At 48.7% G+C, this 23835-nt stretch overlaps 7 protein-coding genes across 7 annotated transcripts; 6 read left to right on the top strand and 1 right to left on the bottom strand.

Annotated features, from left to right (window-relative positions):
- Nucleotides 1–218: 218 nt before the first annotated feature.
- On the top strand, nucleotides 219–2272 carry N7533_009716 (stress-regulated transcription factor RPN4; the record flags this gene model as incomplete). Its single annotated transcript, XM_057106366.1, has 3 exons — nucleotides 219–325; nucleotides 372–1436; nucleotides 1489–2272. The coding sequence occupies 3 exons, from the start codon at nucleotides 219–221 to the stop codon at nucleotides 2270–2272; spliced, it is 1956 nt and encodes a 651-aa protein (XP_056957815.1).
- Nucleotides 2273–6244: 3972 nt separating this feature from the next.
- Nucleotides 6245–7063, bottom strand: N7533_009715 (uncharacterized protein; the record flags this gene model as incomplete). Its single annotated transcript, XM_057106365.1, has 1 exon — nucleotides 6245–7063. One exon carries the CDS (start codon nucleotides 7061–7063, stop codon nucleotides 6245–6247), a length of 819 nt encoding a protein of 272 aa, XP_056957814.1.
- Nucleotides 7064–9168: 2105 nt separating this feature from the next.
- Nucleotides 9169–9420, top strand: N7533_009714 (uncharacterized protein; the record flags this gene model as incomplete). The annotated part of the gene is made up of 1 exon (XM_057106364.1): nucleotides 9169–9420. The coding sequence occupies one exon, from the start codon at nucleotides 9169–9171 to the stop codon at nucleotides 9418–9420; it is 252 nt and encodes an 83-aa protein (XP_056957813.1).
- Nucleotides 9421–11400: 1980 nt separating this feature from the next.
- Nucleotides 11401–12238, top strand: N7533_009713 (uncharacterized protein; the record flags this gene model as incomplete). Its single annotated transcript, XM_057106363.1, has 3 exons — nucleotides 11401–11678; nucleotides 11901–12069; nucleotides 12143–12238. The coding sequence occupies 3 exons, from the start codon at nucleotides 11401–11403 to the stop codon at nucleotides 12236–12238; spliced, it is 543 nt and encodes a 180-aa protein (XP_056957812.1).
- Nucleotides 12239–14591: 2353 nt separating this feature from the next.
- N7533_009712 (purine-cytosine permease family protein) lies at nucleotides 14592–16250 on the top strand (the record flags this gene model as incomplete). The annotated part of the gene is made up of 3 exons (XM_057106362.1): nucleotides 14592–14990; nucleotides 15053–15276; nucleotides 15347–16250. 3 exons carry the CDS (start codon nucleotides 14592–14594, stop codon nucleotides 16248–16250), a joined length of 1527 nt encoding a protein of 508 aa, XP_056957811.1.
- A 1091-nt stretch (nucleotides 16251–17341) lies between these two features.
- Nucleotides 17342–19603, top strand: N7533_009711 (uncharacterized protein; the record flags this gene model as incomplete). Its single annotated transcript, XM_057106361.1, has 4 exons — nucleotides 17342–17462; nucleotides 17524–18234; nucleotides 18292–18659; nucleotides 19265–19603. The coding sequence occupies 4 exons, from the start codon at nucleotides 17342–17344 to the stop codon at nucleotides 19601–19603; spliced, it is 1539 nt and encodes a 512-aa protein (XP_056957810.1).
- A 1044-nt stretch (nucleotides 19604–20647) lies between these two features.
- On the top strand, nucleotides 20648–21390 carry N7533_009710 (uncharacterized protein; the record flags this gene model as incomplete). The annotated part of the gene is made up of 3 exons (XM_057106360.1): nucleotides 20648–20863; nucleotides 20934–21069; nucleotides 21161–21390. 3 exons carry the CDS (start codon nucleotides 20648–20650, stop codon nucleotides 21388–21390), a joined length of 582 nt encoding a protein of 193 aa, XP_056957809.1.
- Between the last annotated feature and the right edge of the window lie 2445 nt (nucleotides 21391–23835).

Genomic DNA, 23835 nt, shown 5'->3' with positions numbered 1-23835 from the left:
CAACCTCGTCCCAGAACCTTTCGATCGCACCCTCGACGTTTCCAGACTCTTCACTTCAGCGAACCAGATTCCTCAGCACGGCCACAAACTCTTTCCTGCCCCAAGGATCTCTCGGAACTTGACCCCTCGGAATTCCTCTCTATAAAAAGCTCGCCATTCCCAAGTGGCGAACTCGATCTCCCTCCACCTGCTGACGTCCCCATACGTGAGATAACATAATGCTTATGTACCCACGTAAGGGTCTCATCACCGATCCATACTCGCAAGAAGACATCATCATACAAGACGATCAATACCCTCCAGAGCTGTTCGACCATTCTTCGCAGTACCAACAGTCCTGCTTGCAACCACCTTTCCAATATCAACCTCAGTTCGCCTCTCCGCCCTCTTCCGCGCCTTCTTCACCCACCTTCTCATCTCCGACCTTCTCCATCCCATACCCCCCCCGCCACCACCGATAGCCAGTCGTTCGGGGCTGCTTCGATGACCCCGGCCTCTTCCTACAACCCATCCTTCGAGATTCAGGGTCCCAACTCGCCTTCTCAGCAATACTACCACCCCACCAACACAAACCAATATTCGCAAAACTACCCCCTCATGTTGGCTCAACAACCTATCGCTGCCGGCAACCAAGGTTGGGACAGCAACCTGCAGCTGCTGAGCCCTGCGCGCATTCCTTTCCCGCAAAAGCAGTCGCCCAGCCAGTCCGTCTCACCTAACCACCACACTCACCGACGATCCAATAGCTCGTCCAAGCCGCTGCCCACTCCAGTGCAGACGCCTATTCAGAATTCATTTTTGGCCGCCCCCTTCCAGAACTACGACCCATCAACTCATGATGGTAGTGCGCTGGAGGCTGAGTCTGCAATGAGAAAGGCGATTCTGGAACAACAACAGAAGCACCAGCAATCACCACCACAGCAGCAACAAAGCGAGTACTCCCACTCGCTGGCCCCCTCAGTCTCGACTGTGAGTCACAACTCTCCGGTGACTCCTCAGACTAGCCTGGACGAGCTCGACGAATCGAAGATGACCAATGGTGAGACCCGATTTCCTGATTTTGACCGGTGGATGGACGAGTACTTACAGACCAACGAAAATTCAGAATATGCCAACAACAGTGCTATGTCTATTGGAATTCCCAAGCTTGACCGAACCATTTCCGACATCTACCAGGACGAGCTTTACAACCCCGCTATCATGGCCGCTCCGATGGGTCAGAACATGATGACTCCCCGCAACACCATCGCCGATCGACTCCAGGCTGCGAACCAGGGCCACATGTCTGCCCGATCTAGATCTCCCGTTATGAACATGAACATGAATATGAACATGAACATGAAGCGCGAGCGATCCCCCTTCCGCCAGAACTCGCCTTTTGCTGGTGACATGAGCTCCGCCCCTCTTCAGCCGCAAATGGCCACCAGCGTTCCCATGTCTCAGAACAGCATGAGCATGGCTCCCTCCACCCAAGCGGTTGACCTCAAGACCATGTCCCCCCAAGGATGCGGTCTTGGACTTTAACGAGGGCGAGGATGCCGCAATGGCTCCTCTGTTCCCCCCTCAGCAGGCCGACTTTAACCTGGGAGACGCTCTTGGTTTGCGACGCGACAGCGGATCGATGCGCTCTGCGCAACCGATGACTACAATGGAAGCTTTCCCTGGCCAGTACGCGACTGTCTCACAGCCTCCGTTCACATTTGCCCCGCAGATTCAACGCACGCAGCAGAATATTTTGCAGCAGGCGCCCGAGTATGCGGTCTCAATGTCGGGGATGCCTCGCGTGGACTCGAATGGCAGCGACATGGCCCCGCAGGCGCAGGCCAAGCTACCAGGCTCGGATCGAATCAGTCGTCCTAACAACACCAGCTCGGATGCGGGTACATACACCTGCACCTATCATGGATGCACCCTCCGATTTGAGTCTCCATCGAAGCTCCAGCGTCACAAACGTGAGGCACACCGTCAGACCACACCGGGCGGTCACTTGATTACCCGCGACACCTCACTACGCAACTCTCAGGCTGGGCCCCACAAGTGTGAGCGGGTGAACCCATCTACTGGCAAGCCTTGCAACTCAATCTTTTCCCGACCTTACGATTTGACCCGCCATGAGGATACGATTCACAATGCGCGCAAACTTAAGGTCCGGTGCCACCTGTGTACCGAGGAAAAAACCTTCAGTCGCAATGATGCCCTGACGCGGCACATGCGAGTGGTCCATCCTGAGGTGGACTGGCCTGGCAAGCAACGTCGTCGGGGCAGGGACTGAGCAAGTCCCCCAAACCCACACAACACAGCTTAACTTCAGAGGATCATCACCATGACGGTAAACCTTCTTTGGAGTATGCAGTGTTGCTCAATGACATCATGTACCCCCAAATCGAGAATGGCCCCACATCGGTCCCAGATCGTCGGTGCCTTCTTCCGCTTCAGGATTCGCGGACCCCCCCCCGGGATTGCAGCCTTGTGGCCTGAACACCCAACTCCACTGACGTCAGACTCCCGTTGAGTTGGAGCTTCCTTTCGTCTGACGTCGATTATACGTCGACGATCGTTCCCGCAACTGCATGACGCAGCCCCCCCCCCTACGTGTGCGGGTGATCTTGGCAACCATTTCTTATGATCCATTCAAAAAAGGGACAGCCAAAAAAAAGCAATGTATTTGTGTGTTATGGGGCTGTCTTGAGTGGTTTTCTCGCTTGCGGTTTTTTTCATGTCTGTTACGACCCTCCCATTATTATGCTGTATTATTATTACTCTTCATTTTGCGACTTGCGATCCGTTTGTATGATTTACGCGATGATGTCTCTTTGCATTGGCTGGTATCTTTTCTTGCCGCGGTGTTCTATATGGCTATGGCTCGAGTACAGTGTGTTTTGGCTGTATAATATGGAAAACTGTATATTATGGGAGCGATGGATTGTTTATATCCATAGATTTGACAAAAATATCTACAATTTCTTCATGAGATTTCTTCGAGTTCCATGTAGACTACTGTAGCTTGTAATTTGTAAAAGCCCTGCCCTACAATCCCCTTCCTATCCATACCCCCCAGTTTCAACCCCTCCCATCATGAAACAGCCCGACATTCTCCACCAGAGCATGGATCCTCCGTACATATGTACATAGATGAGAAACCTACCAACTTAAGCAATCCCGGCACACCTGCATAGAAAGCCCCACCCTAACCGCCCGCGGAACAACGGGCGCAAAAGCCACACGACAAGAGAAAAGGACAATCCCCAAGATCTCACTGGCCGGCACACCCAGCATCCCGTACAACAATGGTCTTCTCGCAGGATCGACTCCCAAAGGCCCCTAAATAGAAGACGAGAGAAAACTTTCGAACCCTTGCTAAATTATGCAGCCATCCATCTCATCCTGCATGGGAATGCAATCCCACCCAACGATAGCGTAGGACTTCAGCGGGGGGATGAGATGGGGTGGGAAGCGAAGCGGACCGGACCCATTACCAAAATTAAGATACTACATCCACTCCATAGTCTGACGGGGCAGATGAGATGAGATGGGGCTGTTGGCGTTTCTCGGGGCCCCTCATGTATACACTCACTTCGGGTGAAACGCACCGCGGCTATTATACCCAGATCCAATGAGTGAGATATGGGGGCCAGAAGGGCTCCACTGCCGCTCGTTAGTGAGCTTCCGGTGGACACTACAGTATGGAGCAGATGGACCACTTCCTTAAGTGGGACATGTAGTGGATTGACATACGAGGGAATAATTCTAGTCTCCGTAGATAGACTGTGCACTTCACTCCTGCGACTCGGAGAAGAGTGGAGTAAATTGGATTGGATTAGGATCCTCCCTAGCTCTTTCGACAGTCCCCGCTTTCCCGCTTGCTCCACTTCCTTTTCTGCCGATCGCTGGTTTATCCCTGGGCTGAGTGCGAGTGTGAGGGTGATAAACCTATCGGGGAGCACCACTCAGGGTAGGGATACTCCGTACTTCACGGATTGTACATTAGGGGTTCACCCCCCCCCCTCCCTCTTGGGGGCTTGCTGACGCAATCTATCCGGGGTGCTGATCGGCGATTTGCTGGATGTTGCAATTGAATTTTATTAGTACTTTTTTCAAGAGCTTTGGTCTTTCTCGTTCCCTTTGTTCCGGTCGCTCGGTATGTAATGATAGGGTATGGTTGTCGGAATCGTCGAGTCTATTATATCATTAGAGCACCTGTCTAGGTATGTATGTACCCTAGTATCAGTGAGTGAGTGTCATATGCTCTGTGGAGAAGGGTTTACGCGGAATGTGGAGACTTAACCCATGTCATGCTCGTGATTGCGATCAGAAGGTGCAAGCTGACAAGTAACATTCAAGGTCAAATGCGATAGGATAGCTTTGGCGGATGGATGCTTCATGGGTGAGTGGTGGAGGTGGAGGTGGATTATAGTGGGGAATCAATCACGTCTATGGCCGTTCGGGTTACCCTACTTTACAGTATATGTACATGTACAATATAGAGAGAGTTGGGTACTTTTTCTCGCTTTCGCTCTTGAGCCCTCTAGCTCCAATTGGGTTTCCAGTGCGAGTCATTGAAGATGTGCGAAATTAACTTTTTTTTCTATTTTTTATTTTTTATTTTTATTTTCTGGCCCTTTTCATTTCACGGTGTGGGCATGTCGACTCTTTATGTGGTGGAGTATTGGGCATGGCGTCTGCGGTGTATACATTGACTCCACAGTGGAGTTTGTGGCTTGCTTTAGACAGACATTTGGATATGGACATTTGAAGGGGGGTTCGCATTGTTGACTGTATTCCGTTGGTACGGCGTGTCCGTTATCGATAGTGAAAAAATGGGGCCTTTCGTATTTTGCGGTATGTGGCGGTGCTGTCATGTGACACGATCTTTGAGAGAGGATACTCTGTTTCGGGTTTAGCGGTACATGTGGAGCTTTTGTTCCAGAAGTGACTTGCGTGGCTGGCATGTGGCATGAAGCATGTGGAATGTGTTGCGCAAGTGTGTCCCAGCCATTTCCCCCTCTCTATTTATAGATGAAAACGGTCGTTTCTTATCTTGTCGTGGTTGATGAGCCTATTTCCCTTTTGAGGAAGTGTTGAGAGTGAGACCAGGGAGATCGTGGCGTGCGTATGCGGCTGAGGTACCCAGGTATACTTAGAATTTTATCTAGGCAAGTGAGACAATATTTTACGTTGCTGGAGTTGCTGGTGTAATATTCCGTTTTTGATCACTATACAAAGTATACGGATTCTACGGGCGTAACGAAGTTGGCGCTACCTGCTCGCTACCGACCTGGTAATATTGATCCGCGTTCGGTAAACACCATTATGGTTGGTTATGATTGAGTTTTGTCAGAGGCTGGGGGCCAGCAAATAGCTAGCCTTCAATGTACGCAGCCGTCAGTCGTGTAGAACGGAACTTTCAGAGGCCCAATCACGCTGGACTTCGAGAAGTTATTGCATGAGGCTCCATTGAGTCCAGCAGAGCGGGATATCATTCTTCTTAAAAAGACTACCTTGTCTAGACTGGTCATCTATGTTTATGGTTTTGTTGCCAGTGCCTGATTTGGCTGCTTTTCTAGCGTTCGAGCCTATATCATATATCATCAGTATCCTTATGGGTTTGACTGTACCTCGACCTTTTTTTCACATACAATCATGGATACAAACAGTGCCAATTGATCTACTAGACTACCTTATCCTTCAAGTACGACCACCCCTAACCGCCCAGCAACCGCATTCATGTCCACGACCCGCACAATATCCGTATCATCAGGAGAGATCTATGCATCTTTGGAATGGTCCCAGTCCGTCATGTAGAAGTAGACTCCGGCCTCGGAGACAAACCTGGCGCGATCAAGAACAATTGTAAACATACGATAGCCGTCCTTGTGGCAGCTTCTTCCCTTGGAGTAGGCGATAGATTTTTCGGGTTGTTGAGGAGTAATGCGTTTAAAGGCTGGTGGTTGATCATCATCCGTGGGAATTTTTTGCAAGGCGCCGATGGAAAAGGGATTTTCTCGGTTCCCTCCTTGGTCTTGCTGGGATAGAATTTCGAGAACCTCATTTTGGGCGGAGCGGATGGCCGACCAAGAAGTAAACTTTGGGATGAAGAATTTTAAGAGTGAGTGTTTTGTTGGCCCCAGGTGGGAGATGGGAGACTATTGACGCTGTGAAGAGGCGCGCTGTGCTTTCCAAGAGAGAGGAAGCTGCTGCGTCAAAAGCCGCATGGATAATGTATTGGATACCAGAGGTTTTACCCTCAGGGGGTATTGGTGACTGTTACAATGTCTGCCTCCTGAGAAATCTGGAATGACGGATCGAGAGAGAAGCCGCCAACTGAGGTTTCCTGGCCAAGCTGGTCACGAAACTGCTCCTCTGTCGGTATATCTTGGCTGGGAGGATCACCCTCGTCAACATCCAAGGCATGTCGCTCCGGAGGTCTACTGACGTTGTTGAAGAGATCGAGAACAATAATCTGGCCAATGTAGATCTGGTCCATAACTCTCTCGATAGTTAGTTCAAGTACCTCTGATGGGGGTTCCTCATCACCCTCGTCTGAGTGCTGCGCTACATTAACATCACTGCGTGTGCTAGAAGATAACCGGTTGAAGTAGAGCAAGTCCGGGCCTTCACCTATCACAGCAGGCTCCTCTGAGGAATGCACATGGCCCACCCGATAACTATGTGATCGGAGTAGGACACAAAACCCAATATTTGAGATTTGGCTGCTACGGTTGAATTGCGGAATCAATGGGAGAGGATTCTCGACCCCTGCCTGATGTTGCTGCTTGCGACGGGCGACTTCGACGCGGTTATGCTCAATACAGGCAAAGCCATCAGGCGGGCGGTATGAATAAATCTCGAACAAAGGTTTGACTTCGTCATTCCAGAATGTCTGCATCAGGTAATCTCGCAGCTCTTCGTAGTCGTCGTCCAGGGGAACAAGGCTGTAGACCTGGATGGGAATTATGTGATCGGGCTCTGGCTCGTAGTCTGGCGAGACGTACTGCTCGAGCACGACAGGATGACCCAGGTGGTCCGCGTAGGTGCGCACTCGCTGCCAGGAACCCTCAGGCATGGTGACTAGACCTTGGGGTATTCTATGAGAAGACAGAAATAAAAAAGACTTGGGAAGTAAACGCGGGGAGCAACGGGCTTAGGGGGACTTGAGGGGAGAACGTTTACATAAGCAGGCAGTTAGGGCTAATCGACCAGTGTGTAGTATCAACATGTAAGTTACAGTTACAACTTGAAGTTACAACTTGGACTATGTACTTCAGAGGTGATCTCAACTCCGACCACTCAATATCTAAGTTCTGGTGGCCTACTGCGAGGTGCTAGATGCTGGTGGTGGCGATGGCGATGGTGTTGCTGAGGGGGCAGAAGCCGCCTTTCTCTCATCCCAATTACGACAAACCACTGCACTGCGCCATAGATTTCCTTAGACATCCCGAGGTCACATATATTTTGCATTTATCTAGAACATTACTCCGCATCCTCCTCTTGTTGTATCTCCATACTAAAAATGGATAATACGGTCGAAATTTGCCTGTCAAATTCGATTTAATATTCAAAAGTTTCAGAAGAACCTATGTAACATTCCCAAGTCTCATTGTGACATTTTCATCCCTGTTTTGTCACACCAATGTCCCATAAGTCAAAAAAAAATCCTTCATTATATATTCCGCACATAATGAATGGAATGAAAAGTATACGAAAACTGCCATAATCCGGGATCTGCAACATGAAGTTCATCGAAGATTTCGTCTGGATGGTCATTAGTATCTTCATTATCTATAAGAGGGACTAACGGAATAGATACCCGTGATGATAAATTTAGCAAGTCGGGCAGTCACAGTCGGAGGGGAATCCATGGTTACTGCAACAGATAGAAAATGCTTCCAGGTAGTCCGAGATTGAATCGGCCTGGCAATCTTCACCATCTTGGAAAGTTCCGCTCACCAGATCGCAGCAAGTCTGGGTTGAGCTGGGATCATCGAGTCCGTCTCTTGCACACTTGCAAGCGTAGGCGGGAATGGCTAGCACAGTAAATGCCACTGCAATAAGATCGAACAGCCGCATGTTAATAATTTGATTGTGAGTTTGTAGGTAATGAAGAGATGGTAAAGGTCGATGTTGGCCCCTGATTGTAGAAACTTCAGAGCTGATATATATAGTACCTAGGTCTAAATAGTGCCCAGGTGGTTACTTCTGTTAGCCCTTTCCACCATTGACAACCAACTTGAGGGGTAACTCGCCTTTGAAACACGCTATGCTAGTAAAAGAAGTGATCAGGGCCCTGCTGAAGGATTGCATAGTTCTAAGTTAAAGTTCCGGCGTCCCCGGTGGTCTACTATTGATTGCTAGGGGTCATGATGATGCTTCGGTCAAATTTCGATGAACAGTTGGAGAATTGTTGAAGATCTAATACTATATTCGTATCCGTTACCCTTGTTCATCTCGTATCGGGTGGAGTCGCCCCAGAACGTTTCCTTGGCATCGGGCGCACCCCGTCAAATAAACGCTACCAATTAAGACATTAGGCTCTGATTAGAATATAATTTGATAACATACTCCGAGTCTGTACTTAATTTTGCCTTTCCTCTTGGAGACCTCAGAGCAATGTCGTCCTTTTTCCATTGTCAGCCCATGCTTCAATACATCTATACGTCTTTCTATGCGCCTCTCCTATTAACATTCCTGATTTCCTTTCGATGTCTTATGAAACCTCTTTCGTGTCTTTTATTATGTTATGAATCAAGAGCGACTCTCTTTTAACTGATTTACCAAGCCCGCAAGTTCGCTATCAGCCGTAATAAGGGTTTGAGACGGGATGCACGGAGTTGCCGGAGTAGCATAATTCCAAATCTCTACGAAAAGCAGCTCCATTGGCGATGCCTATTTTCCCACCTGGGCACTCTACCCGTGAGGGGAAACCTTCAGCTTGTGGGGCTTTGATTTGATTTTGGTATAGCGTCGCATCTTAGTATTTGGATTTATATAGAGATTGTTTCTAAACAACCTTGGAGACAAGATGGCCAAGATCAATATTTAAGGGGAAAGAACCCGCCTCCGAAAGACTTACCAGCTGGACATCCACCATTATCCCTACAAGTCTACATCATTTACTCTCAACTCCCTTCCCATTTGATTTATTATCATTGAAACTTCTTCTCTTCCAATATGCGGTTCTTCAATCTTGTTCTTGTTACCGTTGCCGCCCTCACGGTTCCAACGTACGCTTGCAAGTGTATCGTGAACGGCGAGCAGGATACACCGAGAACTCAAAGCTGTTGCGATGCATTGGGTGGAACCTTCCAGGATGGCAACGATTGCCAGGCTGATTCGATCTCGGATGGCCTGTCAATCTTTGACAACTGCTGTGGTGGTGTCTCCACTACATCCGGCTCGGACTGTGACTGCCCCGACTGTTAAGGTATGGAAGATGTCTAGAGCCGATATGCGGCTTATTTATTGTATTGTACTGACATTTTGGATTAAAAGGTTCATATGTATTCAACCGACATAATTGGCTCACGCCTATGCCAAGCTTGGTTGAAACTGCGCCCATCCCAGAATCCCTTCTATGGCGTTGAAACGAATTCGCAAATATTGCTGCTGGGATAGTCATCTTGATCAAATAGAGGGAAGATGATAGGCTGTATGTTAGGATCCGAATGCAATGATTTATCGAAATTCTTTTCCCAGTAGTGTAGTGGGGATGAGAACGATTGAAGCTTACTAGGCCACAGTCCCCGTAAAGACTCGCGTACAGGTAGACGATTTGCGGGTAGAGACGGGTGAAGCCTGCACACATTTGCTATATGATTCTACTCGGAGCGATTTCTCACACATACGACCATAGGGTGTGGAGAACAGGGCTTCCCGTCCGCTCAGCCGTACTTAAGCCACACGCCGGCAGGTTAGTAGTATGGTGGGTGACCACATGCGAATCCCTGCTGTTGTATGTTTTTGTTGAAGACATTTTTTTTTCGATTCGTTGGGTATAATGAATGCCCTTGCCGCCCTACCACTTCAGCCCCTGCAGCCCTTTCCCTGAACGCCCTGAAGACTCCCGCACGAATGACGTGACCCTTCAGCTAGACCTGCCGTTCTTTACGGATCCGTTCTGGTTTCCTTGCAGCCACCCCATAACCTGGCTTGCTGATATTGTACGAATCAGATACATTGTGGCTATAATAAGTCTCTGGTCTGGCTTTGGTTATCCTTCTCGAGGGACGTAAGGAAAATTTTGTCGGCGACTCCGTAATGATAGGGTGAGTTACGGATTAAGCAAAATGGCAATCTGTACAAAGCCGCTCAAGTTCGCCTTCCAGGCGAAAACAGGGGCCCTTCGAAACCGGCAGTGTCAACTTCTCGCTTCTGTTTCTAGCAATTGTTTTGTTGCAGCGCTTAATGCTGCTGGGGATCCTTCTAGGGCAATGGCGACAAGAGATTCTATAGCAGTAAGGTTTTGTTTCAGAATCTCTACATTGCTTATCATCATGCTCACGTGTACCGCATGCCTGTAGCCAGGCTACACCAGCAGCGTCAACTCATTAACAATCGACACCTGGATGAAACGCGGTCTCGAAATCAACCCCGATGTACGGATGGTAGCGGTACATTATCTGCATGAAGATTCCAAGGTTACTTTGATTCTCGAATTAATTCTACTACTGCCACGTAGATAGTGGCATCAAACCTCTCAAACCCTTGGGAAGCTTGGCTACGATTATCGATTATAGTTTCATGATGATGCCAAACTAATCTAGTACCTTACAAGATTCCAAGGTGGGAAGATCCGTCAATTTTGGGCGGCGGCCTAGGATCAACCATGTAAAAACTACTGGAGGCACAGGATAGGGATACTCGCAGAGAGACTGAAGATGGTGGTGACATGAAGATGCTATGGAGAGAAGCTATCTACATGGCAGGCACGGTGGGCACCGGCTGACTCAGTAACCTGGGGCCTGAGCCCTCAGGCCTCAGTAATATCGAGTAGTAGTAAACATACTGGATCATCCCCATAAGGAAGGAACAACACAAAAAAAAGAATCAGCAACAACCAAAGAATAAAGCAAAAGTTAATCAAGCGAATGGAAAACTTCATCTTTTGATCCTGAGCGTAATTTGTAGATCAAGCTCAAAGTAAGAGTGCCTTAATATTAGTTGAGGTTGAAATAGGGTTTAATATAAGGCCGAAATAATTTAAACTAGAGGGTAGAATAAGATCAAACTGAATGATTCTGATCGTTACGTCTTCAAATCTTGGGTAAACCACTTCGACTCGATTCGGGTCTTCCAATCAGTTTATACCTTGGAGTTGATCTTAGAACGCCGCCTGCTGTAGTGATCTGTATATAAGTAGCAATCCCACCAACCTCACGATAGTTCTTCATGTGTCTACACAAAATGGTTGCGATTCATCGTCCTGCGCTGGGCTCCTCGGGTCCCACTCTCACCAATATTGCCGACTCTGTTGCTGGTTCCTTTGTCTCCGGCTCCGTTGCTGGTTCCTTTGTCCCCGGCTCCAGCGTAGGTTCGTGGTCGAACACGACCACAATCCACACCAACGACCCCACCAGCGGCCGAAACGAAAGCCGTCTGATCACGGAGTCTGGCCACGATCACACTGTGAAAGTGGACCTGGCGGTTTGGGCGTCTGTGGGGGCGTTTGTTGGGGTGGCCGTGTTTGTGGGGGGGGGGGGCTGTGGGCGTTCACTGACTGGTAAGTATATTGACACTGAACATTCCCAGTCTCACCTACAGTTAGACATTACTATCTATCAATATATCAATATATTAATATCATATCTATTACCATTTCAACTTCGATCGCCATAGATTCTCCCCTGACTCCAAGTCTCGCTTTTTCCCCGCCCGTTTTGACAACGCTAACTGTGTCAAAATAGGCGCAACCGACGCAACGCGCGGGCTCTCGCCCGCATCAACAACCCTGTGGGCGCCGCTACCGAGCGCGCAGCGGAGGAGGTGGAGGCTGCACGGCGCGCCGCCGCATGGGATTGCTTCCCCGTGCTGCTCGGTGGGCTCGGCGGTTGCTGTGGGACGGCTTTCCCGAGGGTAAGTGTAAGTGGCCTGAGATAACCGCAAGTTAGGCAGGCATATATACTTACATCGAGATGTGTCTTTAGAGCGGCTCGGAGTCGGTGTCGGTGCCCTCAGCGTGGCTGGTCCTCTTGCTACTACCGCCCTCGCGGATGCTGCTTTCGTTGCCAGCCGCCTCCGGTGATAGGGATGTGTTGTGTTTGTGTGGGTGGTTTTTTTCTTTTTTTTATGTGCTGAATCTCCTCTGTTTCTCCCACCTGCCCCGGGTATGACCGGATGGTGGATTCGCCCTCATCTTTCTTCTCCCACAGGCTGTCCTCCCTGTTCTCCCACCTGCTGGAACCCGGCCGTGGATGGCGGGGGCTTATTTTTTTTTTTTTTTTTTCGTTTTTGTTTAGTTTGTTTCTGTTCTGGTGTCGGAGTGAACATGGATGATTGAAACTCCATGACGTTCCCCACTAGTAAATTAATCTTGGCTTCCCAAGGGTTGTGTAGATACCATTGTAGATTGGAGTCTTTACTATATTAGAGTACCTCAATGATTCTTTCTTCATCGAAATTTATAGAGCGACTATAATACATCAGATTCGGCCCTTCAGGTGAAGGACTGAAGCGGCCCCTACTAGGGCGGCGAGCCGCCAAGGCCAAATTCGTCGGCGCTAGGTAACCACAGACATACAATAGCCGTTGTATGTTTTTTTTGTTTTTCTTCTTTTTTTTGGGTGAGGTGCAGAGCCCAATCTGGCGTGTATTCTTCCATGGGCGTAATGTCGTCATTAGAACAGCTATTGTCACCAGCATAAGAGGAGTCCAGGCTTCCCTCGATTTCGATTCCGGTGAAATCAGCATTGTTTGCCTGCTCATCGCGTTCTTCTCGTTGTCTTTTGTGATCAATGTACTCCTCAGAACCAAACTCATGAATGATAGTGGTTGCGTCTCTTTCTTCCTGGGATAGACTTTATAGATCGGTCATGATTCGGTTTCCCCAACGTTCGACTAGGTCATTCAAAATGTCCCAGTCCATGCCGAGCTCATCGACAGCCTCCTCGTTCAGCACGATGAACCCCGAATCGCTTTATGCACTGTCGGACATTTTGACACAAAATCGAGGTGAAGTAAGTCTGTGGGAAACGGATCAAAAAGCTTGAGCGAACCGAAGATGCGCCCAGGTTTCAGGCTATGAGCGACGAGAGCAGTCAGCAGAGCCATGGGGGTAAATGTATTTCGAATGTCCCCGGAACAACGCGATACTTGGACTACTTTCTACAAAAAAAAAGGATCGGCCGTGTATCTTAGTTTCTGTGGGTCTTCAGCTGGGACCGGCAACATTTTTTAGCGAGTCCAGCGTTGATTAGATCCCAGCGATCAAGCCGTTGGTAGATAATATCATACTACAGTAGTAGTATGACAGTCTCTCAACTGAACGGCTTCAAACATGCTTGCTTTGAAGTTGCAAAAGCCAAACAATGATCCGTAGTCCGAGTAGATGATGTTTACGTCGAGCTCGGATGGGGAAGCAGGTGGCTTCCGGACAATTCCAGTTATACCTGAAAGTTGAAGAAATAGCGAAGGAAGCTCGATACACACAGCGAGGGTCGAGCATCCTCAAGACAGATACTCAAATGAAAAATGGCTCGCCACTCCAAGTGGTTTTGCGCGTCTCTGATGAAGTCGGGTACATAGTGGGGATTAGATTGATTTGCCTTGGAGAGCACCGAAGTAAATGATCAGGTGCGGAATATGCCGACTAAAAGCTATGTGTAGGAAAGCCAGCGGATGAACTCACACGCAGAAGGACTCTTCGGGCGTTAATTTGAGTTTCCTACCGTATGCAAGTATGCAGGGATCATTTTTTCTGGGACTAACTAGGTCAAGCAGGGATCAACAAGGGGGAGGGGAAGACTGCTTCAGAATGCTCCAGAACTCGGGAAATTTTCAGGGTGAAAGGAAGACCAGAGTCATATTTCGAGGCAGGAAAGGTCAGTGCATCATCCTAAGGTAAAAAGTAAGCTTTACGGAGTTTAAGACTCCATAAGCGCTGGAGGTGGGGTCAGAAGGTAAATTCAGATGGTAAAAAGGTGAAAGGGGGGGGGGGGGCTGGAATGTGTGGACTCCAGACTGACCTACGAGCATCAGATCCGTTATCACCCGTCTTCCGTGCACCACCACGGTGGAGGACATCTCGCCGTGATTGAAACAAGCCTAGTGGCGCTGCTAAGCAAAATGTTAGATCGTGGGGCAAGATAGCCAAGCCCTGGAACGGGCCGGTGAAGGTTACACCCAAGCGAAACATCTTTCCACTTGTATGTCCACACCATCGCTATTTAGTTTCATGGTGAGAGTGTCACTGCTCTGCTGAATTTCTCCATCAAAACTAGGCCCTGGCAGAGCTCTCTCCCTGCGCTTCTCGAAAGCCCCGTGGTCTTATTTTTCTGATCCCCGTCTCCGATTGCCGCGATTAAATTTTCTCAAGATTTTTGATCGATGTGCTCGCGCCCGCTCACTTTGAAAAATTGAACAAGAAAAAAAGACACAATATGGAGCGAACTAGGGCAGACGAGGAGAAGAGTATTCAGAATGCACCGGCAATTGAAACGCCATCGTCGGAGCTAAGCTCGCCGTCGCCGAAAAATGCTTTCGAGCGATTGAATACCCGCCTAGCACAGTTCGAGTTCTTCGAGTCGCGTGGCATCGAGCGCGTTCCACTCGGAGAACGCAAGCCCAAGGTCACATCGGCGGACTATATGCAGATGGCTGTGATGTGGTTCAGTGTGAATATCACGGCGAACAACATGGCCGTCGGTATGCTCGGCCCGTCAAGCTACGGGCTGGGATTTGTCGACTCCGCTTTATGTGCTACCTTCGGTGCTCTATTGGGAGCTGCAGGTGTTGCATACATGGGAACATTTGGCCCAGTTAGTGGGAACAGAACCATGGTATGTCATCCAGGCGACTGCGCATCTATCGACCAACATTACGGATGGACTGATATAATCAGGTTGTGGCACGATACTTTATGGGATACTACCCTAGCAAAATATGCGCTCTATTGAACATAATCATCATGCTGGGATACGGTATGGTTGACAGCATTGTGGGTGGTCAAGTTCTCTCCGCTGTGGCTGGCAATAACATGACCGTGGCTGTCGGCGTGGTTATCATCGTAGTTATCACTTGGATCATTGTCCTATTTGGCATGCGCATATTCCACATCTATGAACGGTAAATAGATTTTCACCACTCTTTATTCTCTGGTCGAAACCCACTGAGATACTGATCAAACGATTGATAGTTGGGCTTGGATCCCTCAGCTCATTGCAGCTTTCATCCTTGTTGGTAGTGCTGGTCCGAAGTTTGACACTTCGATCGTTTCTACCGGCTCGCCGCAAACCATCGCCGGCAATCGCCTCTCGTTCTTTTCACTCTGTCTTTCCTCGTGTGTTGCTTGGGCCCCGGCTGGTGCCGATTTTTATGTCTACTTTCCACCCAGCACAAAGAAGTGGAAGACCTTCATCATGACATTTCTCGGTACTGGCATGGCCTTGTCCTTTGCCAACTTAATTGGCGTTGGTCTTGGCTCCGGCACAGCCACCCATCCTGACTGGGCAGTGGCCGAGAGTATTTCCGCTGGCTCATTAATCCTCGCTGGCTACAACGGACTTGGTGGCTTTGGAAAGTTCCTAGGCGTCTTGGTTTCTATGGGTCAGATTGCGAACAATGTCGCTGGAACTTACTCAGCCTCGTTGGGCTTCCAGATGTTAGGTCGCTACCCGGCCAAACTTCCTCGGTGGGTCTGGACTTGTGTTGGAGTTATCATCTACCTTGTCTGCGCTGTAGCCGGTCGAAATTACTTATTCGCTATCTTCGAAAATTGGCTTGCGCTTATGGGCTACTGGGTTTGCATTTACCTTACAATCGCTCTAGAGGAACACCTCATCTTCCGCCGATCAAGAGGATTTGATTGGGAAGCCTGGGCTGATCGCTCAAAATTGCCTCTCGGTCTGGCCGCAATGACAGCCTTCTTGATTGGCTGGGCTGGTGCAGTTCTCTGCATGAACCAGATCTATTTCGCGGGCCCGATCGCCAAGATGGTAGGTGAAAATGGTTCGGATCTCGGTATATGGGTTGGCTCGTCGTGGGCCATGTTGGTCTATCCGGGTCTGCGATATTTAGAACTGAAGAGGTTCAACCGGTAATAAAGGATGATTAGGGCTGTCTGGATATGTGATTGATATTATACATCAAATAAATAGAAAGAATGCTTGAAATCATGACGACTATCAACGACATTCTGAGTCGACAAAGTAGCCAATAGTTACCAGTGTACCAAACGGAGAACAAAAAGAAAGAGTATCTATTACCACAGGATCAGCAAGCAAGCTGGGCTACTCTCGAAAAATAGCAGGGCATGCAATGTTTATGGACTAGGAGGGAGAGACTGCTCTCTATCAACAGCGACCGTCCGCAAAATGAGAAAGAAGGGATTCCCAGTCTGCAAGATCTACATCCCTGCGTGGCTGCTGTGAATATTACCTCTTTGGGCTGCTGGGGGAGCTTCCTCTTTCAGCCTAGCGGATTTCACGGTGTTTCAAACTGAAAATTCATCGCATTCTCCACGATATTTTGGCATCTTCGAAAACCACGGTACTGTATCTTTTTTTCTGATTTTAAACCTCACAAAAGCAGGACTATAAATTCACTATCGGAGTCTCAAATATCAATTGCCCGGGTGGTCTAGTGGTATGATTCGCGCTTAGGGTTCACCCAAAGCATTGACTGCGCGAGGTCCCCGGTTCGATCCCGGGCTCGGGCCAATAAACTTTTTGCTGCCTCTTTCATCACTATATTATGTTTTTTTCTCCTTCCTATCTATGTATGCGTCTGTCTCCCTGGATGTTTTCGCGTAGGAATCCGTGACTGGGCTATAATTAATCCTTTTCGACATAGTATTTTGATTCGCCGAGTTGACCCCAGCCCCCGGGGGAACTTCGCCTAATTAACCCAACTTGAATGCAAGGTATACTCGGAGGAAAGCGGACAAGGGACTAAGACAGAACAGTTTCTACCCCCTTCATTCCATCTGACTGCTGACACAACGAAAGGGTTTGATGGTATGCTAGAGGGATCAAGCAGACATTAGACCATCGAGGACATGTGTGAGAAGATAATATAAGTACTCTGTCTAAAATTCGAGATCGCAGAGAGTAGTTCCACCTTCTGTCCAGGTAAAGAAGCTACTTCATCTGAGATAAACAAGCGGGTTTTCATCACCTTTTCAACCGCTAACATGTGGCTTAGAGACAGAGGGCTTCGACAGTTGAATCTTGGCATCTGTCTCATGTTCTCGACCTCGGCTGCAAATGGATTCAACGGCGGTTTGATCAACGGTTTACTTGTTCTCCCACATTGTGAGCCTCTCTGCAAGATACATGGGCTTTGGAACTACAGCCGCTGATACTGCCATTCAAGTTGCCGTTTTCACACAGGACTTAAGCCCCTCAATGCTGGGGCTTGTGATCGCTGCAGGCAGCTTTGGAAGCTCAGTGTCTTTTATACCGGCGTCTTATATCGCCGATCTCTTTGGTCGAAAGTTCTGCGTGGGACTCGGGTCTATCATTCTCATCACAGCAGCTGTAATACAAGGCGCAGTTCCGAGCATATGGGTACTCATGAGCACAAGAGTTCTGGCCGGAATAGGTGTGGGAACTGGCACTATCGCGGCGCCCTTGCTCGTCACAGAAATAGCCCACCCGCGAATGCGACAAACTGTGACCGCATTGTACAGCTCCACCTGGTATTTAGGAGCGATTTCCTCCGGAGTTGTCACAGTGTCGACATTGAGCATGCAAAATGATTGGTCGTGGAGACTACCCTGCCTTTTGCAGTTGATTTATCCTGCCTTCCAACTATTGGGGTTGTTGTGCGTCCCCGAGAGTCCCAGGTGGCTGGTGTCAGCTGGCAGGAAAGCTGAGGCCCTTGAAATTCTGATCAAGTATCATGCGAATGGGGTCGACGGGGACAGGGATGTTGAACATGAGTTCGAACAAATGTGCACATTGATTCCATTGGAAAAGAGCTCGAATAAAGGGGGCTGGAAAAAGTTTCTATCTTCGCGAGGATATATCCACATATTGGGTATATGTATTTTGGTTGGCATAATGGAAGAATGGGCCGGAAATGGTAAGTCGTATCCAAAACAACCTTTCTCCATCACAGATGGTTACTAAATGATTGCAGGAATCATATCATATTATCTTGCCGCAATACTTGATTCCATTGGAGTCAAGAATACTTTGGATCAAGCCTCCTTGAACCTCGGACTTCAGATATGGAATCTCTTGCTTTCTGGGGTGGGAGCCTTGGCATCGGAGAGATACGGCCGCCGAATGTTATGGCTTCTTTCCACGATTTTTATGCTAGTATCCATGGCTGTGGTGGCAACCTTGACGGGTCTTTACGCAGAAAACGGCATATCATCTGCTGGAGTTGCCGTCATCCCGACGCTATTTCTCTTTTTTGCTGCATACGACATTTCTTATGCAGCACTGTTTTTCGCATATCCGGTTGAGATCCTTCCATTTGAATTACGAGCAAAAGGTCTGGCTGTGACCCTTTTATCGGATTCCATTGGTATATTTTCCAATCAATTTGCTAATCCTGTGGCATTTTCGAGAATGAAATGGCGATACTATTGTGTGTTTCTAGGATTTCTATCCTTTTTTCTTTTCTCGATTTACTTCTTCTTCCCTGAGACAAAAGGAAGATCACTGGAAGAGGTATCGCAGATTTTTCATAAGGAAAAATATAAGGGGCAACACGAGGAAGATAAAGAGCTAGGAATTCAGGACGGCATAAAAGGGGTCAACCGCCGGCTCAAGAGAGCAATGGATGATACTTGCATAGAACCGAAATAGACATTTTAGATACTAGACAAGGTGGAATGAAAAGAGTGATGGAATAGTGTTAACTTAATAAGTTACGGGGGAATGCCATACATATACACTCTACTGAAGGATTTCCCTAGATATATGGGTAGCAATGGCCGCATTTGGCCATTGTAACGTCTGGAGACAGAGAAATATGCTTATAAAACGTGTCTATTTGCTTTTGGCTGAGTCCATCAAGTACCAAGCATGACATAGCAGGAGGACCAAGAAGCCAGATCATGTATCAAAAATTGTCCTTGCTGAACTCATGTAATGAAGCATAGAGATCCACGCAATTCCATGGCGTACATCAGGGACGCAACCAGAACAAAAGCACCGGCACACGCACCACTTCAAAGGAGTCCAATAACCACATCACCATAAATTTGAGCGTCCAAGTCAAGGCGGACCTTGGCGTGAAGGTTGAGGTGAACTTTGATCTTCAAGGCGCCCTTCTCATCCGGATCGTTGAGCAACTTTCCGGGCATCTGAAGGCCGGCGCTGGAGATGGTACCCTCACCACCGTGAACGAGCGCGCCACCTCGAGTGGCGCCGTTGGTGTCATCGTCCGACTTGCCGCGGCGGCCGCCGACGGGGCGAGACTCAGAAGGAATGCTAATTGACGGAGTGGGAATATCAGCTGTGGGTTTGCCTGAAACGGGAGACTCGGGTTTGCTTCGAACAGCAGACTCGACTGTTGGGCGACGGGCAGAAACGGGTCGAGCAGGAGCAGGAGCAGGAGCAGAAGCATGAACAGGAGGAGGATTCAAGGGTGGATTGAGTGAAGTCAATGGATTGAAAGGCGCGATTGTAGGCAGTTTGGGAGGCGCAGTGATTGGCTGGGTACGACCCGTCCGCGATGGGGCTTTTTCGGGGTCAGGTAAGACCGGGGTCTCGGGCTGAGGCCCGGTGGCATTTGGTCGTGGGGGGGCTTGTTTCATGATCAGATAAAATTGGAGCCTCTGGCTTTGACTCAGGAGTCACTACCGACGGAATCGAGTCGATTGAAGTTTGGGCTGTCAAAGTATGCGTGGATGAACTCATTGTGCCACTGTGTACACCCACGGAGGTTGAAGATGGCGACTGCTTCTGCTTCTGCTTCTGCTTCTGCTTGGCCTTTTCCGACTTGCTTCTGAACATGAGGAAGAGAAGGGGGAGATGAGATCTAAATACCTGGAAACAGGGTCAGACATTGCTGTAGATTGCGGAGAGGTCTTCGATATTTAAGTGAATGGAGAGATGTGTGAGGTGTTCAAAACCGTATGATGAATGATTTAGTTAATTGAAGAGGAGATGCCAGGTGAGTGAAAGAAAAGATGTTTTTGCTCGACCTGATGCAGCCTTTTCTATACGGCGCTGGGCCGTCCTTAGACCATGCAATATGCAGCTATTCGGATCCTTCCATTGTCGAGCTGGTTCACCAAAGGCCCACCTGGTCTATTTGCAGCAAGAATCATACGATTCAGCCATAAGTGGGCTTGAATGATTCTGTGTGAAGCAATTGAATTGTCTCCACCCGAAATGCACCTGTAAAACTGCATTCTGCAGCCGTAAATACTTGCATTTTTCTCCCAACCCCAAATGCTCACCACCCCACAAAAACAATCCAAATATTCTCCAAAGCCAGGGCACATCCCTTGCACGACTGCACCAATCGAAAAAGAAGAATGGTCCTCGGAATTGTGATGATGGCAGCAATGCTGCCAACCATGATAGGTTTGAACGAGGCAACCCAGGGAAGCCGGGAACAGGAGGAAGCTCGGCGCAACGAGTCACGAAAGCAACGAGGCCATTTAGTGGCCACGGTTGCTATTACACAAGGGACACCAAAAATACGTCAACAGGTTCACAATGCCCAGGTCCAGGTGGGCCTAGACGGGAGGGTAAGTTCTGTCAAACGTGATAATCCCGGGGAACCCACAATCCACTAACACCGGAGTTGGTCTCTTACAGCTCTACATCACCAAGCATCCCAGCGCTTCTATGGTACCCTTTAACGGCAGCTACTTTACACATCCCGACTTTCCCCCCAACAACACTTCCGGTTTAGTGACCGTCAGTGGCGAGAAAAACGCCCACTCTGCGGTGGGTATTTCGAGATGACAAGACGCACGAGATGCGTTGGGGCGGTCGTCCTGACTCGGAAGGCCACGTATGTGGGCCATTTGACTGGACTGAAGATGAGCAATACTTGACTATGGAGGGCTGGGAGGGTTGGTTGGCGGTCCGGCTTCCGAAAGATGAGGCGCAAGTTTTGGTAAATGGCGCATCGGCTAATGGCGATTCGGCTGATATCAATGACGGTGAAACATGGCGGCTATATTTCGACGGCAATGATGATGGAGCTGGTCTACCACAGGGTTCTAAAGGGCTAGAGATACGTCTAAAGCGAACTATGGCCACTTCTTGATATCTCTGTTTTGTTTTGAAGAGCTATCAAGCTTCTCTGAAAATTAAAAAGGAGACGAAACGATAAACGAACCCCCAAGACTATGTTCTAGATTTACTCGTATGTCTCTCATTTAACTCAAACACGTTAATGCACGTAATTATGCACAGTGTAAGCACATGGACGCGCCCCTTAGGTTCGAAATCAATGGTAGTTTCAACAATATCACCTACTAGGCGCTAACGCAGGTAGATCTTGCAGATCCCCACTTATTCACCCCACACTGTAGCCTGAAAGGACGGCTGTGGCTGTATAGATCGTATGATCTTCCGGTTTCCACCGATCTGTCGATATACGCAACACGAACTGTATACTCATCTCCTCGAGCAATTACCGGGACTATAATGACTACATGTAGTGATTTCGCCGCGCAGAATCTATTAATTGGCATATGGCTTGGTGCCTGAGGCCAATAGTCCTAAATACACAACCTGATTGGACCTCCCCCATGAGCAATGTTGATTTGAGCGTAAGCAATATAATTGTTTTTCGAAAATCCGCCGGTCCCAGATGAATTAAGACCGAGGCGTCCCACTAACCCGGATGAACGGATGATCTCGGGTCAAGATACGCCTCTCGATCCCTGCAAGTCCAAGATCGATCAGGGCTAGATGCACAATATCTCGGCCGTAATCCGGCCTAATTGAAATTGATGCGAATCCTTCGTTGGCGGGTGTAACCTAATGCAAGCCCCGCACCCATCATTGTCATCCGGGCTGATATGACATTCATCGGCCGGCTTTTCGGCGATGGGCACGCCACGCCGCCATCCAAAACGCAATCAATTTGGAATAGTTCGGAGGGGGAGAATCCCTCTATCTGCATATGCCAACGCAGAAAAAAGGGAAACGACACGTGACTCGGTAGATGTTGTGAGTCGGAAAGAGGGAAACAAAAGTAGGGGTAGCAAGTGTTTTTTTCACTTCCTTTCACAGAATCAAGACTGTCCATAGTTTTCTCTAAACTGGATATTGCCTCGTGCGAGTCCATGTTGCTGGAAATATTGGAGGTACCACATATTCATTTTCTCTTATCTATCCAGATCGCCCCCGTTCTGAATTCCGATGAGACGATGAGATGAGGATGCACAAAATGGTCGTGGATGGATGTTAAAGAAACCAACAAAACAAGAAAGGTGAAGGGCGACAATGCGATCTATATCTGGATGCTTGTACCTTCGCTGGTCTAAAGTATCAGGCTCAAATATGGTTCAAGTCGGAAAAGAATTGACAGCGACAACGTTTGCAAGTCCCGAGATTGCCTCTAAGACCGTCCCCGTCTGACTCCTTGTTGGATATGTCATCCGTGGCCACCAGACAGTAGGACATGGCTCCGCGACCCGGGTTTAAGTAGCCCGATGCGGGTATCAAGTGGTGAAATTCCTTTCCAGGGAGTGAAAAGATAGCCGGCATGCTTCCTATAATCAACGAAATCGGGTTGGGGAGATAGGCCGTCGTAATACACAAAAGCCACCCACCTATCACCAGATCCCCATCACCAAACATGTTGCGGATCCAGGACGCCTCCTCTGAGGAAGGTTCACGACACTTGCGTGTTTCCTCATTCCAAAGCGTGAATGGGGCTTGATCGTTCATATGTCGAGCACCCCAGCCTCCGGGGGTTTGTCAGCGCAGCGGTTCTGAGTGGGAGTGGGATATTTGGTCCTCTAGATGCCGAATGTTCGATCTTGTACGAAGGGGAGAAATGACTGCGTTCGTTCAAGCATCAGTATACGGAGCGCCTCACTGCATAAGTTGAGCGGCGGGCGATAAGCGGAGGGGAGATGCCATCATGCTGATTGAAAATGAGAGTGATGTGTTATTGTATTTAGTGTGGTAGCGGCATTATCCCCCACCAGGAAAGTTAAATCACAGTATATCCATTCAATTCTCGTAAACTGTCTTGCCATATTCATCACTCTTAGACACAGGGTAACTGCCAGATCTTTCATATGTAGCCTGTTCACGCTCAGCTTTCATAGTGGCGAACATCGCTTTGTATGTATCATCGATGTCTTGAGCGGTAACTTGGTAAGTCGGTCAAAAACCACCATAACCTCGTCGAAGTCGTGTTTATCCTTTGGAAATGAGCAAAAGTTCATCGAAATAATCAGGAAGGGCCTCTCGGGACTGGGAAGTGGTTGCAACAGTCCTGGTGTCTTGTCTTGACGGTATTCAGTTCGCTTGCAGACGTGGCATTTGTCCTCACATCAGTGGATATATGTGTCCACCCGGGCCAATAGTAGCGGGTTCGGATAAAATGAGCAGCTTGAAGCTCATCATCGCCTGGATGCGCTGTCGATGGCAGTCGATAAATTTCATCTAGGAGACGAGCACGCAAATCCCCGTCATCAGGCATCAAACCCATCTACGACCGGAGATCGATTATTATTGTCCTCAAGTGTTG

The sequence above is a fragment of the Penicillium manginii genome, assembly GCF_028828005.1.
Source record: "Penicillium manginii strain IBT 31320 chromosome Unknown utg000006l:1.0-4164085.0:1.0-4166146.0, whole genome shotgun sequence".
NCBI lineage: Eukaryota > Fungi > Ascomycota > Eurotiomycetes > Eurotiales > Aspergillaceae > Penicillium > Penicillium manginii.
The sequence above is the reverse complement of the archived record's forward strand: the minus strand, read 5'-3'. Positions and strand labels throughout refer to the sequence as shown.